This window comes from Lacerta agilis, chromosome 14 (genome assembly GCF_009819535.1).
Source record: "Lacerta agilis isolate rLacAgi1 chromosome 14, rLacAgi1.pri, whole genome shotgun sequence".
Lineage (NCBI taxonomy): Eukaryota > Metazoa > Chordata > Lepidosauria > Squamata > Lacertidae > Lacerta > Lacerta agilis.
Window position 1 is genome coordinate 18,716,482 of NC_046325.1, and position 17,837 is coordinate 18,734,318.

At 46.8% G+C, this 17,837-nt stretch overlaps 1 protein-coding gene across 3 annotated transcripts; it reads right to left on the minus strand.

Annotated features, from left to right (window-relative positions):
- Positions 1–747: 747 nt before the first annotated feature.
- ATXN2L (ataxin 2 like) lies at positions 748–15,497 on the minus strand. 3 transcript variants are annotated; one of them, XM_033169069.1, is made up of 23 exons: positions 15,123–15,497; positions 13,719–13,755; positions 12,532–12,588; positions 11,824–11,895; positions 9,952–10,102; positions 9,712–9,836; positions 9,485–9,576; positions 7,695–7,895; positions 7,269–7,444; positions 6,837–6,941; positions 6,532–6,729; positions 6,187–6,276; positions 5,865–5,929; positions 5,494–5,759; positions 5,335–5,404; positions 4,653–4,847; positions 4,495–4,567; positions 4,181–4,368; positions 3,966–4,095; positions 3,749–3,870; positions 2,690–2,899; positions 1,424–1,601; positions 748–1,201 (listed from the first exon to the last, which is right to left on the minus strand). In XM_033169069.1, the coding sequence occupies exons 1-23, from the start codon at positions 15,374–15,376 to the stop codon at positions 1,152–1,154; spliced, it is 3,105 nt and encodes a 1,034-aa protein (XP_033024960.1). In that variant the 5' UTR covers positions 15,377–15,497; the 3' UTR covers positions 748–1,151. The 3 variants fall into 3 exon arrangements, with proteins under 3 accessions (XP_033024960.1, XP_033024958.1, XP_033024961.1); XM_033169067.1 differs by having other exon boundaries at positions 5,494–5,765; XM_033169070.1 differs by having other exon boundaries at positions 4,704–4,847; positions 5,494–5,765; positions 15,123–15,496.
- Positions 15,498–17,837: the final 2,340 nt, after the last annotated feature.

The window sequence follows — 17,837 nt, forward strand, 5'->3', positions numbered from 1 at the left end:
AACAAGCAGCCCAGGCCCCCATTTCTCATCAATCATGACACAGCCCAAATCAGACTCTTGACATTTAAGCAGACTCCCAGATAATAAGATAAGTGTCCACTCCAAGGCAAAGTCCTGGAGCAGCTCAAAGACCATGGCCCAACTCATGAAATTTAACAGTCCCAGGCACTGAGTGGCTGAAGTATAAAGCCTGGCATTTAGCTGCTTATGGTCTCCTTAGCTTGTTTTAAAAAATAGCAGCACCAGCCACACAACTTCATTTCTGCAACTCTTCTCAAAAAAATGTCACCCATCAAGCCTGTGGTGGGGAGCAGCAACCCAATCTCATAACATTTTCTGCTAAGGGCCCACAACACTACTGTCCAGCCTCCCATTCTTTCAGACTTTATGTGCTAATTTCAATAAAAGCAATAATTAAAATTTTATTATTCAGATAAAAAAACACTGCTAGACCATGATGTATAATTTTTTACATTAGTGGTCCCTGCACTAAGAACCACTGCTTTAGGCTCTGCATTACACTGCCAACCCAACTACTTACCCCTGCTGATTAGTCATTTCAGCAGCAGCAGGGAATGAGCAGAGCACTGGATGAAGGAGTCTCAATCGCTCCTCCTTGCTAGAGAAGCTAAAACTCTGGGGAGATCAAAGCCACTGCCAACAACCCAATTCTGTAGAACCATGAACAAGGGTTACTTGTTAGAAATTGGCCCACCCCACACAGTCAACCCCAAAGCTCAACATTAGTTAGTTTAAAATTTTATTGGTTTTTTTTTTTTTTTTACTTTTTAAATATTTTTACTTAATAAAAAGTCAAGGTTTGTCCATCTGGTCATGTCCTTGTCAAGTTAATGTGGGAAAGTGGCATTTGCTCTAAGAGCCCGAATGGAGTCATAAATAACAGAAAAGAAACCCTGCCCTTCTCCAGGCAAGGGGAAGGGGCCTTTCTCCGTCCCGCTGGCTGACAGTGCCCCATGTGGGCTTCACTAAACCAACGGAAAGGAAGGTGCTTGGCGAGGGGGGGGCTGGGCCGGGCCAGACTGCGCCCCTCCAGGGGCCTCTGCCATGGGCATGAGGGCTGGCCCAGGCTTGGGGCCAGCAACAGAGCCAAGGCTGGCTAGGGTCTCAGGTCACAGGGAGAAGCGTGGACATCAGTTCCCAGGGGGGTGGAATGGAAGCTGCTGGGAGGGATGAGATTGAACTGGAAAGAAAAGAAAAGAAAGAGGTAGTGAGGATCACAAAGATACAAAGTCCAGAACTACCAACCCTCAACCCCACCCCTATCGCAAAAGACACAACCTAGAAAACCCTAAAAATCGTCCATATGTCTCTAAGCTCTTCCATACCCAGGAAGTCAGTATAGATGACAGCCTGCTCCATTCAGTTCCCTCCCTCCCTTCCTCAACTTCCTAGTTTGACTTACCTTGGTGGTGCCCTATATAAGTGTAGTGGGAGGGTGTGGATGCTGAGAGGGTGGGCACACCACTCTGGGGCACACCTCCCTGTGGAGGCCCACCGTGGGTCTGCGAGGGGTGCAGCAACATGACCTGTGCTCCAGGATGAGGTGGTGGGGCAGCTGCAATTCCAGTCTGGACATGAGCCTGTGGAGAAAGCAAAAGTGATTTCAATCCACACCCCAGTACCTTAATAAGCAGCGGATAACATCACACTTTACCAACAAAATTAGCAGAGAAGCCCAAATCTGTAAAGTGCAAGGAGATCATATATATTTGGCAACTCATTTTAACTGATATAGCTGAAGTATTATTGGCATCCCTCTGTCTCAAGAGACAATGGAGTGTGCTTCTGGGAGCCATCCAATTGTCTTTGGGACTCCACTGCGGATTTGTGTAGGTGTAGGCTTTACTCCTGAGCCTTTTCTTCTTACAATAATATCCCACAAGGCAGCAGTGGTTTAGGATCAGAATTTTCCTTCTCCTAGGTGGGCTATCTTCCCAGGTTGGTGGGCCATATCTGTCCCTCACTTCCCTCTACAGCACATGCAGAAACCGCCTTCTTGACCATCAGACCCACTATTGGTCTCATCCACTAAATATGCCAGAGCCTGTCTTTTCATGAAGGGGAAGTCCCTAACTCAACAAGAGTTTGAGTTTGGCTACACTCAACCAAAGAAGCCGTTCCAAGGGTGTGGCCACTGTTGCATGCTGACAGCTTCTAGGAGCCACAGGTGAGAACTGAGTGGAGGATGGGGACCAAAGTTGGACAAACTACCCCAGAAGGTGCACAACATGTCCCCCACCAGAGGTACCACCTCTCCCCACTAACACGCCATACACTCTTAGGTATTATATAGTGTTCATCAGCGCTTTTTCTAAAAAAGAGGCACAGGAACTCCATTTGGTGGCTATTTTATGTCTGATATAAATCCTTAAGTTGTGATTCTGCATCAGATGAGTAAGAACAAGTGTGGTCGTTTCATATGACATAGCCACACTAGATCTTGTGCTGCATTCTGGATGGAAGCTAGAAGCACTTAAGAGATGTGTAGTGGTTAGTAGGTTTCAAAGATAAGGTGGTGCTTTTATGTCCCTTGTGTAAGTTGCACAGTGGTGTTCAGAGAGCAAGCTTATTTCTTGGAGTGGTCTAGCCTCAGGCTGATGGAAGCTTATTGGGAGTCCCTGACACAATCAAGGCTATACTCACCCTTCCCAGGGGCAAGCACACTCACCTGGGTGACGTGGGCCATGTTGGCGTAGCTGTGCTGCAGCTGCTGGTGGGCATGGATGGCGTAGACTGCTTGCTGGGGGAAACTGCTCTGTGGAGACTGAGCACTGGGCCCTGGCGTTATAGAGGGTGGCGTAGCTGTCAGTGTGGCTGTGTGGTACAGGTTCTGCTGCTGCTGGGCACTGGCCAAATGAGGTGGCTGTCCAGCCTGGTGCTATGGCAAGAGAATACAAAAGCCACAGTTCAAGTACCAGGGGTAATGCATCACACCTACCTTCAAGATATTTTCTTCTTCCCTCTTTGCTACTGCCATACAGAAATGTTATGCATTCTATGGAGATAGGGAGTGCCTAAGGGAGTGCCTAAGAATATGTGTAGAACAGTGGGTGCTGGGTGGCTCTCCGCTTTCCTGAAGTATATTTGCCCTTGCTATTCTATTTCCTCTTCCCACAATAAAACCTTGAGCATGTGATGAAAGATTCTACATTTGCCAATTCTTTTCTTAACTGATTTGCAGCTTAAGGCAAGGCCAGATAAGTCAATATTCTAAGCACTAAAAGCAGACCCTCTGGTGAAAGTCAATTTTACTAATTCCCCCTCTCCTCAACCTTACTAATTCTGATTAAATGGAGGGGTGAAAGAAAGAAACATAGCCAAGGCTGTTTGGCAAATATACTTTTCAAGACAGTTATGGGTCCCCGCCATGCTGTTCATCTGTTAGTAGCTGTTTATCCTCAAGTTGCTGAATACTGTCCCTAAAACATGTGGGTGCTTTTACAGAAACCACGCTGTGCTATAAAACTTGGGCCCCTCAAAGGTACAAATCAGCAAGTAAAGATGCGATAGTCTATTCCTGGGACTCCACACACAGCAGCTCTAAGACTTCAGCAGAGACAAGAAATGGTGACAACTTCACTCCTAATGTAGTAATACCCCTTTCTGAGCTAGCCTAGAATTTCCAGATTGGAACTTGAAGGGTCACCCCAGCACTAATCTCTAACACAAAATCAAACTGTGCAAGTCGCAAGAGCAAACAAGCATCAAGTGCCTCCCACACTGGTACCTGCACAGGGCTGGGGGCGGCATGTTGCGCTTGCTGTTGGTTGCCCGTGGGTGTGGTAGCTGGTTGAGGCTGATGCGGATGCAGCTGTGTGGCATGGTGGGGATACGACTGATGCACTGTGGCTGGGGAGAGAAGCAGCAAGCAGTGGTCAACAATGCAAGGGGGGGGGGAAGAGAAGCTCAGAACAGACATGTCTTCAGGCTCTGTACAAACTCACCATAAAGAGCCTGGGGCGTAGGTTGCTCTGCCTGGGGATACTGGGGAGTAGACGATGAAACAATGGCCTGGGGATGGCTGCCGGAAGTCATCATACGTGGGTTGCTCTGCAGCATGGGGGCAAATACAGGCTGAAGAAAAGAACATGAATTAGATAGTGTGGGGCACACAGGTCAGCGCAGTTAGCTTCTCTACTGAAGTACACATTATACCCACCTGCGAGGGGTAGTGTGCCATGGGCTGCATCATAGTTGGCTGTCCTGTGAACTGTTGGGGGTTGTAGGAGATATATGAGGAATATGGAGTGGCAGCCATCAGAGGGGGCCCTGCAGCTGCCGCTGCCTGCATAATGGGAGGGGCTGAGGTGGGCTGATGCTGGTCCGAACGCTGCGGGGGCAGAGAGCCTGTGCAGAAAGAAAATTTATGTAGGGAAGCCAGTTCAAATCAGCACACCCTACCAAACTGCACAGCAGGTATACATTCCAGCCAAAATTCACCATGGCTCCTTAATCAATCTTTAACCCGCTTACCTTTAGCTCCTCTGTATTTGCTCTGCTGTCCAGGCACAGAGTTAGAAACAGGGTAAGGGTACATCTGGGGTGCCTGCAAAAGACAGGGGACATGCCAATTAATTGTAACACTAGCCTCCGCAATAATTTCAAAAGGAACCAATGATTATGCAGCTCACCCTTCTATCCAAAGGCAGGACCATCCACACATCATTCCACCCCCTTCTCACCTGCACAGCTGGGCCCATATGGATCTGTGGGATGTAAGAGATGTATTGTGGGCTGTACATGCCACTTTGCCCTGTAATCACTGGGATGGAGGGTGTAGAGTGGGTGCGTGGTCCTGGCGATGTGGGTGTGCTCGTTGACTTGTTCTGTACAGATAGGAGGAAGTAATCAGACATTAAATAAGCACCTATAAACACAAAGAAACTAACAGAATATAGAACAAGGCTGTGAAGACTTCAGAAACAAGTCATTTTTCAGGGGGTAAGAACTCATCTAAGATCCTCTAACTAGAGCCTAGTGCGGAAGCTATACACTCGGAATTCTGAACCTAGAAATTGGTTTTGTGATCCAGAAGTGGATGGAGCTTACAGTTCTTCTATACAAGAACATCCAACTCCAATTACTCCAAGTTCTCTTTCATTTCAGAGCTATAATTGGGGGGGGGGGGCATTTTGCTGCTGCCGCTATTGTTAAACAACTGGGAGTAAAAAAAAGCCTTACCCATCTACTGACAATCATCTCATGGTAGCTGATGGAGCCTATGGGATATTGAGCTAAGCTGACACAGATACATCCGCTCCCCCCTCCCATGCAAACACACTAACCACAGAGCTAGTTTCCCACATTACACACCACAGACAGGAGAGTCTTTGAAGGATTGAACTCCTTCGCATTTGGGTTCAGGGTTGACTTCTTCACCTGCCTGGAGAAAAGTACAACAGAAATTACAAAGAAGCCCACAAGAAATGTAGAGCAACAACTCATCTGCTGTGGTTACCACCACTAACTCACTCTGAGACAGGGCCATCCTCCTTGTCATCTGCGTCACCTTTGCCTAGAGGACTAGCAGTCTGGGTTTGGCGTTCCATGCCTTCACAGGGCCCTTTTTCCTCCTTGCTGCTGCCTTCAGACAGCTCTAAGTTGGGCTTGGGGGACTCATCGGGTACTTCACATGTGCCCCCTGCTCCAACCAATGCCTCTGGGGGCTTGTCCTTCACTTTTCCTTCAAGAGGCTCCTTGGTCCGGAAATCCAGCGTGGCCTCTGGGGAGGGGCTGGGCTGCAGCTTGGAGAAAGTAGACATGGAGTAAGCAACAGTGCCAGAAACACATTAATGCTCTGCCACACAAAGTATGCTGACGGGAGAAAAGGAGAACATTCTCACCTTAAACTGGGCCCCAAATTTCCGCAGCTCCTCAATCTGATTTCTCTTCTGCTCATTTTGGAGACCTAAAGCAGAGTAAGTGTCAAAACAATTATGTAACAAAGGATTTAGAACTCCAATCCCAAAACTTTGAAAAGTACTTGTGGAATTAGCCACCGTTCAGGAACTGCTGCATGAATGCCAGATATTTTCTTACTAATATTTGTAGTTTTTTATATATTAAAAGTAGAAAATATAAATCACCTGCAGAATCCAGTCAACAGAACCCAAGGTTTCAAAAGAGAAGTGAGCAGAGAGTTCAAAAAGTGCAGAAGACACAAACCTTTGCTTGCCTGTTTGACCAGATCTGAGGGGCCCATAACCTCCAAGGTCCTGCTAGGTTCTTTGGTGGCAGAGTTAGGCACCTCTTTAACTAGGAATGAAACAGAGAATCCAGAAATGAGCCTTAAAGTGAGAAGTGTCTTCTATGCAAGTATCTTCAGCAACTACTCCTGATCATTTTTTTAAGGTGAGGAGCCTGGCTTCATCTTTTGTCTTAAGCTCCTTCAGTTGATCAAATTCTCAAGAGATCTGATAAACTATCTGATTCATTAGGGGAGAAGATGCCTAGGTCCATTCCTTGCTAGGAATGGACCAGACTAGCTTCACCTGCAGTGTGATTCCTTACCCTCAACAGCAGCTACAGGGGCAGATACTGGAACCTTGGGTGATGGTGGTGTTGGGGAAGCACTAGACTCCATAGTAGGCCTCAATTCCGAGGGCGATGCAGGAGCAGCAGGGACTGTTGATCCCACTGGGGGATCCTGGGAAGAGACTGGCACAGTTGAGGCAGACTTAGGAGAACGTGGAGCATAGAGGCGACCCACTGTGTAAGAAAAGCAAAGTTATTAGATGCAAACAACATCACACCCAGCACGGGTGTTTACTGAGGGTCATGGGGAAATTCCACTTTAATTCCACTGCCTGCTGTACCTGAAGAAGTTGCAGCCGAGACTTCCATGGGTCGACTGGAAGGGGAAGACATGCTCTTAGCTCCTCGGATGGGTCGCTGAGACTTTGGAGACATTCTGGATGGACCTAGAAGGGAACCACAGAAGCAGATGAAGAGGCCACGCAGGCACACCAAGTGGTCCTTTGCTATCTTCAGTTTTCTACTGCTGGAAAGTGGGAGAAATTCCAGCATTTCTAGCAACCCAACACCATCATGGGTGTCTCAAAGGGAAAGTCATGCCCCAAAATTAAAAGAACACTAAATATAATCCCCCCATCCCCCAAAAACTAACACAGGAGGAAATTCCACAGCCACCTGTGGGAGCTTAATCAACAGACATTTAAATCCTCTAGAAGTAACTGCACCAATCTATTCAAATTTGCACCTTCTAAGCTTGGGAAAGTAAGCCTCACCTCCATTGATGCCTCGCTGCTCTGGAATGGAGCCTGTGTTGCCTTCTGAGTGGTGTGCACTTCCACGGGGTGGTAAAGACCCCATACCTGGCCTCCCACCCCGAGAACTGCTGCAGCGTACACCTCCTCTTGAGCCTTCTCTGACACGCTGGGGAAGGGGTATGTACTTGCCCTCTCTACAATGAAAGAAAATATTGTGGTAGCATAATTCCTGGTGCCTTGCTTGGAGTGAAAGCAAGAAGGGAAAATGGACAAGATGCCTTCAAGTGTATGAGATGAGTAAGTTCTCAGGTACCAACCTTTAAAAGTGGACCTCAACATTGTTCTTTCCTCCCAAGAGATGCAGTGGAAACCCAACATGCCTTGTGTCAATTAAGGGATTTTGCCGCTGGATCAAAACCAGTCTATAATTCTCACACTTCTCACCTGGATGCCAGACTGGGGCTGTCTCTTCCCGACACTTGTCTTTGCACAGAGCTGTGCTTCTCCTCTTCTGTGCGCCCATCATCATTTTCCATAGCAATGCGCAGTCGGTACTGTGGGCTCGATTCAATCTCCCGAGCCAGCTGGGCAGCCCTGGCTTCTCGCTGCCGGAATTCCTCTGAGTTATCCTTTTCAAGAGGGACACTACCATGCACAGATGGTACAGTGAAGAGTAAGTAAGGACACAAAACAAACACGCTCTACCAATCACACGTAGACACAAGCCTGTTGCCCTCAAACGAACAGAACCACCCAACACTTTTCCCAAGCTCCATTTTGGAAGAATATATTCCAGCAGTTCAAGTCCTTTCTCTGGCCTATGAAGGGATTGAGAACTTCAGATGCTACTGTAACGAAGCTTTCATCAACACTGATTTCCCACACAAACATGCACATGGAAATTAATTCTAACTGAAGAAAAAAGAAAGCTTTCTTTAATACAATGTATGAACAGTGAATGTCAAGGGCTAAAAATGAAAATGTAGCAGCATAAGCAAGAAAAATTAACTTTACAAACTTTGAACATTTAAGAATTTTAGAGGTCAGGGTGGCAAGGTTCCAAGCAACACATTACATTTTTAGAACACACTAGCAGACTGTGGATTGACAAGTTTTATAACAGTGGAAAAATAAAAGCCACCCACAAACTGGGTTTTGGGGGGAAGATGTGAGCATTAAGAGAACCTGGTACATCTGTACAGTAGAGTTTAGGGCAGGAGAAACCTGGACATCTGGTATGCTTGGTATTCAAGCTACAGGCCCATGCAAATGCAGATGCATATATCCCAAAGTAATCAAACCTTACATACAAGCCCTGGCATCGTTTGCATCACGGTACTCTACCCTCACAAGACCAAACGTTCTACAGCTTCTAAGCAATACAGTAAATTCCAGCCTGCTCCATCATTCCAGGGTGGGTTAACAATATTTGTCACATTTAAGCTTGAGATCATCTCCTGAGAGTTTAACCCTGCCTAACAAAACAAAACAGAAAACCCAACCTCATTAATCCTTCATTGCTTTTGACTGATGCTCAGGTTTCTTCAGAAAGCCACCAATAACTATTCATGAGTAAGGTGTAGGGGTGTGGGTGTGAATGAGAAAGACAGACACAGGTCTGGTAGCCAAGATTATTTCAGGGTTCAAAAAGGTGATCACTCAGTCCACTGCTCTTTAGCCTGTTACCTTTCACCAGTTGGTCAATGGCTTGTAGGAGCTGACAATAATTGCACGCTCTTGGGAGCTAAATAAAGAGACAACTGACTAATCCGGGACCTCCCCTGCACTGGAGCTCCACTCTTTAGTCTAGAGCCTCCAGAATGATTTATCCTAAATAGCCATACCATCTACATCATGTCCTGCAGGGGCAGCCTTTGTGCACCCTATAAGATGTTGCTTGACTCTAGCTCCTATCAGCCTCAGGCAGCATGACTAATAGTTAGGAATGCTGGGAGCTGACAACCCTGATATACAGTGGTACCTCTGGCTACGAACAGGATCCGTTCCGGAGCCCTGTTCGCAACCCATGACATGCGCAACATGTGACGCGTCAGCGCATGCGCAAACCGCCGAACCCGGAAGTAACGCGTTGCATTATTTCCGGGTTTGGCATGTTTGTAACCCGTGCGGTACGCAACCTGAATTATTCGTAACAAGAGGTACGACTGTATTGCTTCAAATCCTTCCTCCCCTGTACCCGCCAGTACAGAAATAACCGAAAAGTGTTAACTCACGTATAAGAGGAGAGGCTGCTATCATAGGTGGTTTTTATACCATAATTTTCTTCATTGAACTTGAACATCTCATTTGGGTCCCAGCCATTAGACTAAAATGACAGACAAAGCAATCATTTAAACAGTGAGGTACCTTTGTCAAAAGAACAGCTTAGCAAGGCATCAGACCCACAGCACCAGCCCCAAGCAACCATCTTTTGCTGCTTCACCCAGATCAGAACACTTGCCATGTCAGAATCCAAGTCATAATCATCGCTGTTGCTGTCTCCTCCTTCCCAGCGCTGTAGTACCTTCTCTTTGTGCTCCCCATTCACCTTGGAATTCATGGCGATGGCAGAATCTGTGAACTTATCTAGGACACAGAGCAGAAGGAAAGGTCATAATGGAGAAGATCCAAGCTCTTCCACTCCCTGCCAAGTCCAGTCCACACATCAGACCTCAACCCTGCTGTCTTGAGGCTGTATTACCTTTGGTGGCATAGTTGAAGTCAACATTGTGGAAGTGAACCAACATGACATCGGCAGGTTTGAAAATCATGGTGTCCACAATATCCTCTCTCCTGGGCCCTACTGCCTGGTCAGGTACCATCCTGTGCACAGCATCCACAGCAAGCTCGAACTGCAAACACAATCCCTGTTAACATATAGATCACACATCCCTACCCACACAGAGACAGCTGAAACTGGAAGAATGCCCATATTTCATGACATCAAGTGGCCCACTGAGAACTATCTAATACCAGGCTCCATCCTTGCATTCTCAAACAAGCAAGGTGGTTGGCCTTTGTGTGAGGGGTGACACACACAAGATTTTATCTTATATTCTATTTCTGATCTTTAGATGAGTGTGTCCATGCTTATGTAGCTAAAACAGTAACACTCAAGCAGGAGGTGTCTGCAGGCTTAGGGGAACCTTAAAAGATTCAATAATTTTTAAAAGACTATGGGGGGGACTGCAAACAGCCCAGTGAGGGCTGCTCAGGAAACTAGATGGGAAAATGAAATGAGGTAGCTGGAAAATGAGAAAGGAACAGCACAAGCAGAAAATGGATAGAGTGCACCTTCTCATAGTCTGCATACGTGATGCCATTTCTTTTACCAATGAATTTTTATACTACTTTTCAGCACAATTACAAGTGATGTACATAAAATACAGAATATAATCAATTAAAATCAATTCTTATAAAAGACTTAAAAATGACTGCAGCCATTGTAACTCTAAAAGATTATGAGAGAGATACACCTTCTCTTGATGCCAAAACAAATGTACTGTAGAGAAAAGGCACATCTCATTTCACACCATGTTTATATTTTGAAATGTCCCCAGGAACATAAGAGCTGTCGCTGTCCACAAAAAACCCCAAAAGACTTTAATACAGCTAGCATACGGCACCAATGTGTCCACACATGGCACGCTCAAAAAAGGTAGCAGCAAAAAGAAAAAAAATCCTTCTCTTTCTAGATAAGCTCTCTTTTAGTGTGATTTTTAAAAAAAACCAAAAACCCTGCTAACGCAAGTCTCAAAGCAAATAAGCTTTATGCTCCATTGACTTCCTTGGAGTGGTTGCATTTTTATTTTTTTTCAAAATAAAAGAACGTAAGAGAAGTCTGCTGGATCTAGGTCACTTGCACATCTAACCCAGCATCATGTGGCCAACCAGATGCCTCTGAGAAGGCCACAACCTAGACATCATCACAACACTCTGCCCACCTGCCATTCCCAGCAACTGGTATTCAGAGACATGATGCCTCGACAATGGAGGTAGTACATAGCCTTATCCTCCATGAATCAGTTTAATCTTGCTTTAATGCCTTTCAAGTTAGATGGGTGCCTGTGAGATCTCACGTTAGGAAAGTGGGAGAAAAGCTTTTCTCTATCCACTTTCTCTGTCCCATGCATATTTTTGTAAACTTCTATCACATCACTGCTTACTCACCTTTCCTCTAAAATGAAACTCCCTAACTCTGTAACCTTTCCTCATGGCTGCTCCACCCACTTGCCATTTTCTGAACCTGTCCAAACTCTACAAGATCCTTTTAGAGGTGAGGCAACCAGAATGATACACAGTATCCCAGATGCAGAACAATGTGGCCAAAAGTGAAGAAAGTGTCATGCTATCGCAAGTGAAGTATCAACCATGTTACACTTGTGAAATAAGAAAAAATTAAAGCAGGGACCTCATCTTTAATGCTAACTTGCTGAAATGTGCATTCCACAGATGCATTGAAACCACTGGTGGTGAGGCCCTACTTGTTCCTAATACAAAGACAGCAGAGAAAAATCCTTTAATACTCAAACCTACTTTCAAACACTCACGGAAAGCCAAACCAAACACTCACCTTGGAGCTCAAGGTTTTAAAAATCCCCTCAAATGTGTTTCCATTTTTCACCTTCACATCACATGTGGACCCCTGCCAAGAGAAAAAGGCAGAAATAACACTAAGGAAGAGTGCATGACATTTCAAGTTATAAACTGAAGCCCCTCTAACTCAATCCAATCAACAACTTTTTCCAAGAACTATGCCACCAAAAAGAAGAGGGGGGAGGAATGGTACTAGAACCAATAATTTGGACTGTTATCACCAATGTTGATCATATCAGGGCTAACAGCAACCACCACAACCTGCATGTGGCTTCAGGTATAAGATCATAGAATTGTAATGTTGGAGTGGACCCAAAAGGGTCATCTAGTCCAACCCCTTGCAATTCAGGAATCTTCTACCCAATGTGGGGCTCAAACCCATGACCCTGAGATTAAGAGTCTCATGCTCTTCTCTAGCATTCTGTTCTTACATTGACCATGTCTCATATTCACAAAACCATCTGGAAACAAAGCTAAGTAAAACCAATAGGAAAGGAATGAATAGGTAGCGCACAATGTGAATAGTAAGGTGCAACAAACAGGTGCTTATCCTGCAAGTCTCACCAAACCAAGTGATGGGACTGGGGGGAAATGCCGCAACAATCACCCTTTACTGCAGAACCATCCACCTGCATATTGACACTTCAAATCCTACACCCTCCTAGCTTCTCTCTTGGAGACTCACCACAACTGCTGTCAGGAAGTGCAGCATTCGGGAATTGTTATAGACACCCTCAAAAACCTGGTGATAGTTAGAGAGGAAAGACAGACAAGGTTTATTAGAAAGTTTATACAGTCACACCTTGGATTGCGATCGCTGTGGGTTGCGCGTTTTCAGGTTACGGACTTGCCAAACCCGGAAGTACCGGAACAGGTTACTTCTGGATTTCTGCGCTTTGCACATAAGCACTAAATTGCACTTTGCCCAGAAGTGCCGAATTACATCACACGCGTGCACAGACATGGCGCTGCGGGTTGCAAATGTGCCTTCCGCACGGATCACATTCACAACCCGAGCGTCCACTGTAATGCTATATTGCCCTCTGGCACTGCTCTGGCACTTCCAAGTGTTAGGTATGCAGCTTCAGGAATGACAAATGGTTAATTTAACAATACTAACAACCTTAGGGTTAAATAACTATTGAATCACCTGCTTCCTTCATAAGCTCAAGCTAGTTTTAGAACCTTAAGCCAGGAACTGGGAAATCATAAGATAAATGGTGCCCTATATCCACTTTGGTCAGAGAGCATGAAGTAGAAAAGACCAATTGTATCAGAAATTTCCTGCCAGGTAGGGAGTGCTCAAATACTGCTGTGGGCCCCCCACACAAACCACAGAGTTTTTTTGGTGTCACATTTCAGTTTTTGTGCCTCCCAGTGACATAACTGTAGTGCCCCTAGTGAACTTGAAAACTCAGAAAAGAGCAGAGATCTTCCACTAGTAACCAGTTATGAGTTGGCCTCCTTTGCACTTAGATGCAAAATAATAGTGCTCTAAAACACTACAGGAAACCCAGCCTGAAATATGCCAACTGACCTCAAGTTCTCATTACATGAAATTGTTCTTATCTGTGAAAGTTTAAGACTCTTAGAAAAAGGTATCACACAGAAGAAGCTATAACTAATGGAAGAGGTTTTTTCTTCTTCTTTTTGGCCAAATAGGAAGACTCTCAAATCTTGTTTTGGGGATGCCTTGTTAGTCACAGAAATTTCAGCCTGGATAAACATTCATTCAGACATCTCAACAACTAATACAGCATAGCTACTTAGGGCTCAGATGTCATCTAGTAGTTACCCAAATCACATAAATCAGGAATCCCAAAGTACAACAATTGTCTTATGGCCCTGGAAGGCTTAGCTCCTAGTACTTACGGGAGACTGCGGAGGTCCTTTGCCTGTGCTCTGGCCCCTGAAAATGAATCAGGCACAAGGGTAACTCACAGGAAAGTGATTGATGTGAACCCCACCAAATAAAAACAGTGTTCAGATCAACAGGCCACCTTTGATGCATCAGATCATTACAAAATTGTTTTATGATACACTAGTAGGAAACCAATATTTTGATAAAGAGAAAGAAATAAGGAATTTCACATTAGCTAACAAAACCTCTTCAGAAAAACTGGTGGTGCGTATATTATAAGAAATTTACTCTCAGCTGACAAGTAAAAGATTACACACCAATGGGATGGAAGTATATACTGCCCCATAAATCCTTCCCCTGCCTATCTAGTCAAGAATCCTGACACAATCCTTGTGCGGAAAGGGTTCCCTGCAGCTCTACCTGCAGCTCTACTTTTCAGACCAAATATTTCAAGGCAGTTGAAATAATAACAAGTGATAACTATATGGTAAAGACAATCTGTGCTATATGATGCCCTGCTCTTGAGATAAGAACCAAAATATGAAAAGCAGGAAAATTTCCATATAGCTTGTTCAGTTTTTAAAAAATGTTATGACCAACGGTTTGTGGTTTTCTAGCCCTCATCTTCCTCATACCAGAGGTACTCCTCTGTTTGTTATTTGGACATTATTTGCAAATATGGACACTGTCTTGAATAACATGACTGAACATAAAGAAGGAAAAAAGCACCCTGATGACTATCTCAACAAAGCCTTTTTAGCTCACTATTCTACTAAACTGGAACGATTTTTTTGCCAACGTCCATTACTCATCCATAGAAGTGGCTTACGCCTAATAAAAAAGAAATGACCTAGCTAAATAAGGGTGCAAGGTAAGTGCAAACCACCATAGCACATTTAATAAGGAGCCTGTTGCATTGAGATCAAGGGACTTACTCCTGAGTCCACATGGCTTGCATGCAGTACTTTAACCAAATGCCACCCATACCTACTCATAAATTAAATCCCACCAAATCAATTCCCAACGCCTACAAAAGTGCTCCAACTCAAGAGTATGAGGGCCCTCACACCTCCCCTTCCATCCCCACCAGGAAAAATACCTAAAGCGTCATCCCTAAGAAACAATTATGATCCCCCCTCCTTTTTTTTACTCACACAGGCCAACTGGAATGATGCGCCCCTGCATCATTTTAGCAAAGGGCGCACATTGGGCAATGCAACGTCGAATCGGTGGCTCAGGACTTAGGCTTCACTTATCGGAGCCACACATGCTCTCCGCGCCGGGCCAAGTCCTCCTTTCAACCCTTAGAAGCGGGAGCGCGCGCCGTTCCTTATTTCTCTCCCCTCCGCCCCGTCTACACATACACACACATTTCCCCGGATGTAAAGCCGGTTTTTGTTTCTCGGTCAACGTACCTTGTGCCGATTCCTCCCGGGGGGCCTCCCCCTCCGCTACCGGGGGGCGCCACCGTCGCGGCTCTGGCTCCTCCCGTAGCCCCGGGGCTGAGGCTGCCGTTGGGGCTGGCGGGGGTCGGGTTGGCCTTGCGCGAGGCGGCGGCAGCGGCTACCGCGGTGGCCGGGGGAGGCGGCGTCGGCGTGGTGGGCGGCGGGGGAGCCGAGGCGGGAGAGCCAGGTTGAGGAGAGGGCGGCGGGAGCGGCTGCTTCAACATGGCGGTGGCGCTTGGCGGCGGCGAAAAAGGGCCGGACGCCGCAGGCTCAACCCCCCCGTCAGAGCACGCGCTCGCGCGAGGCCGTTGAGCAAGAGAGGAGGAAGAGGAGAGGAAGCCGAGAGTCAAAGGGCCCCCTCCCTCCACGGCAAGCGCGAACGCGCACGCACTTCTCAGGGCGCCGCTTTGGCGCAGCCTCACGAGGGGAAAAGGAAAGGGGAAGAAAGATTGGGGCGGGTGAAGAAAAGGGACACAAACCGGTCCACCGGCTGAGGCGAGGGAGGGAGGGCGGGCCTGCGTCCGCCTCAGAACTAAGCCGCCTCCGCCGCGCGCTCCTGTTGCTGGCCCGGAAGGGGAAACGGGCAGGCAGGGAGGCCTGCGGTCGCGGAAAGGGGGAGGGGTAAAAGACGCGGAAGGAGGGGGGAGAAAAAGAGAGACACACAAACGACAGCGAGGGAGATGGGTAGAATAAAAACCGCCTCCCGATTCGCGTCGCCTTGCGCGTATGGCCGGCCTGCGTGATGTCCTGCCCGCGCGGCAGCGAACAAAATGGGGCGGAGAGAAACCTTTCCTTGCTGTGGCCAAAACGAGTCCCTCAGGAGGCGCGCGCTCTTATTGGCTGCCTAGCCCTTTCGCGGTCTCGCGCATCCAACGGGAAGGGGGGGGGCGAGGAGGAGGCGGCGACGGCGAGGGAAAGAAGTTAAAAGTCCCGAGCGCTCGAGCCAATCAAGAGGCAGCGCTTCGGAGCGTAAAGGCCGCGAGGCGAATCACCCAGCCTAGGCGGAGGGGGAAGAGCGGGGCTGGGGAGGGGGGGGGAGAAGCCTGGAAGAAAAAGCGCGCAGAGAGAGAGAGAGAAGGAGGCGGGGGGGTGGGGAAGTGGTGATGTTGGCGTTGAAGGCCCCCACACGAGCGGTCTCAAACCCCACTCCGCCGGCCGCAGTTTTCTGTTTCGTATCGGGAGCGCACTTGCTTGTGAGGTTTGAGTGGGGGGGCAGGGAAGTACGGTTCCCGCTGGCCCGCGCGGACGAGGAGTCAATCCGGTTGCTGCACAATGAGTCCCTGGTGGAGGGCGGGGTTTCGCTCTGCGCATGCGCCAGGCGCGCTCCCTCCTGCTGCGCACGTTCGGTACTGTCGCTGCTGCCGTACGGGCGCTCTCGCGTGACCAGCGGCGCGCTCACGCGCTCCCTCCGCTTCACAACCAATCGGGAAACAGAGAGAGTGGGTGCTTGGGTTCCCGGCGGATCCTTCGAGGAAGGCGGGGATGTGTCCGGTAATGGCTTAGGGCTCAGTGCACATGCGTAAGAGGAAACAAAGACTTGTGTCTGCCTTGCTTCCAAGAGTTCGTTATGCGCATGTGCTGAAGGAAGAGAAGCCGTTGCGCATGTCCGCTGCTTACGTACAAGAGCAAAAGGCTCTTCAGCCTCGCACCCGACGAAGCGCATGGGAAATGGGCGGGGCCTCCTGCTGAGACAGAAAGTCCCGGATTCGTTAGAAGACAGGTGACCCCAAATGACCCCGCCATCCCTCAATGTCACGTGGGTTCCAGTATGGCCTTGGCCTCCATGACCTCCAAGGCACCCCCAAGCTGTCAAACGTGGCTCAGAGATGCTTCTTCAGAAAGATTATTTTCTCCTTTTTTCGTTATGATTTTAAGCGATTTTTCAATAAACACAGAAAGTTTATTATTTTCAACAGAAAGGGACCATGTCTGGAGAAAATAATAATAATATCTATAATAATAATAATAATAATAATAATAATAATAATAATAATAATAATAATATCACCTGAAGAAGTGTGCATGCACACGAAAGCACATACCAAGAACAAACTTAGTTGGTCTCTAAAGTGCTTGCTACTGGAAGGATTTTTTATTTTTATTTTTTTGTTTTAATAATAAGAAAATAAATAATAACAACAAAACAACAACAACAATAATAAATATTTTTACCCTGCCTTTTTTCCTGACAGGGACTCAATGCGGCTTACAGATAGAGTGACATATGATTAAATATGCACTCCATGGGGCTATAGGATATGTAACTGGAACTTTTTTTCCTGGTAAGGGACACATTCCCTCATGGGAAATATGTTTGGGAGAAAGGCACACAGAAGGTTTTTAAAATATGTTGTAAACTGCTCCCAAATAATGTATATGCGATTAGAAGAGCAGGGTATAAGTTTCCAATTCCATTAATAAATACTTGAAACCTAAATGGTGATGTGTACAAACAAAAGAGCTATCTCTCTTTCAGCTACACTCAGCTTTTAGGGATGGGGTGGGTGTTACAAAAATTTTAAGGTCATATATAAAAAAATTAAATGTTCATAACTGTATATGATCCTGAAGTTGAGGCTCCAGTACTTTGGCCACCTCATGAGAAGAGAAGACTCCCTAGAGAAAACCCTGATGTTGGGAAAGATGGAGGGCACAAGGAGAAGGGGACGACAGAGGATGAGATGG

Coding starts and splice junctions, on each gene's coding strand:
- ATXN2L (XM_033169067.1), bottom strand. CDS start 15,376: ATGTTGAAGCAGCCGCTCCCGCCGCCCTCTCCTCAACCTGGCTCTCCC. Junction 5,405..5,493: donor GAGGATGGCCCTGTCTCAGA/GTGAGTTAGTGG, acceptor ACTTTTCTCCAG/GCAGGTGAAGAAGTCAACCC. Junction 2,900..3,748: donor CCGCCCCCAGCCCTGTGCAG/GTACCAGTGTGG, acceptor CTCTTGCCATAG/CACCAGGCTGGACAGCCACC.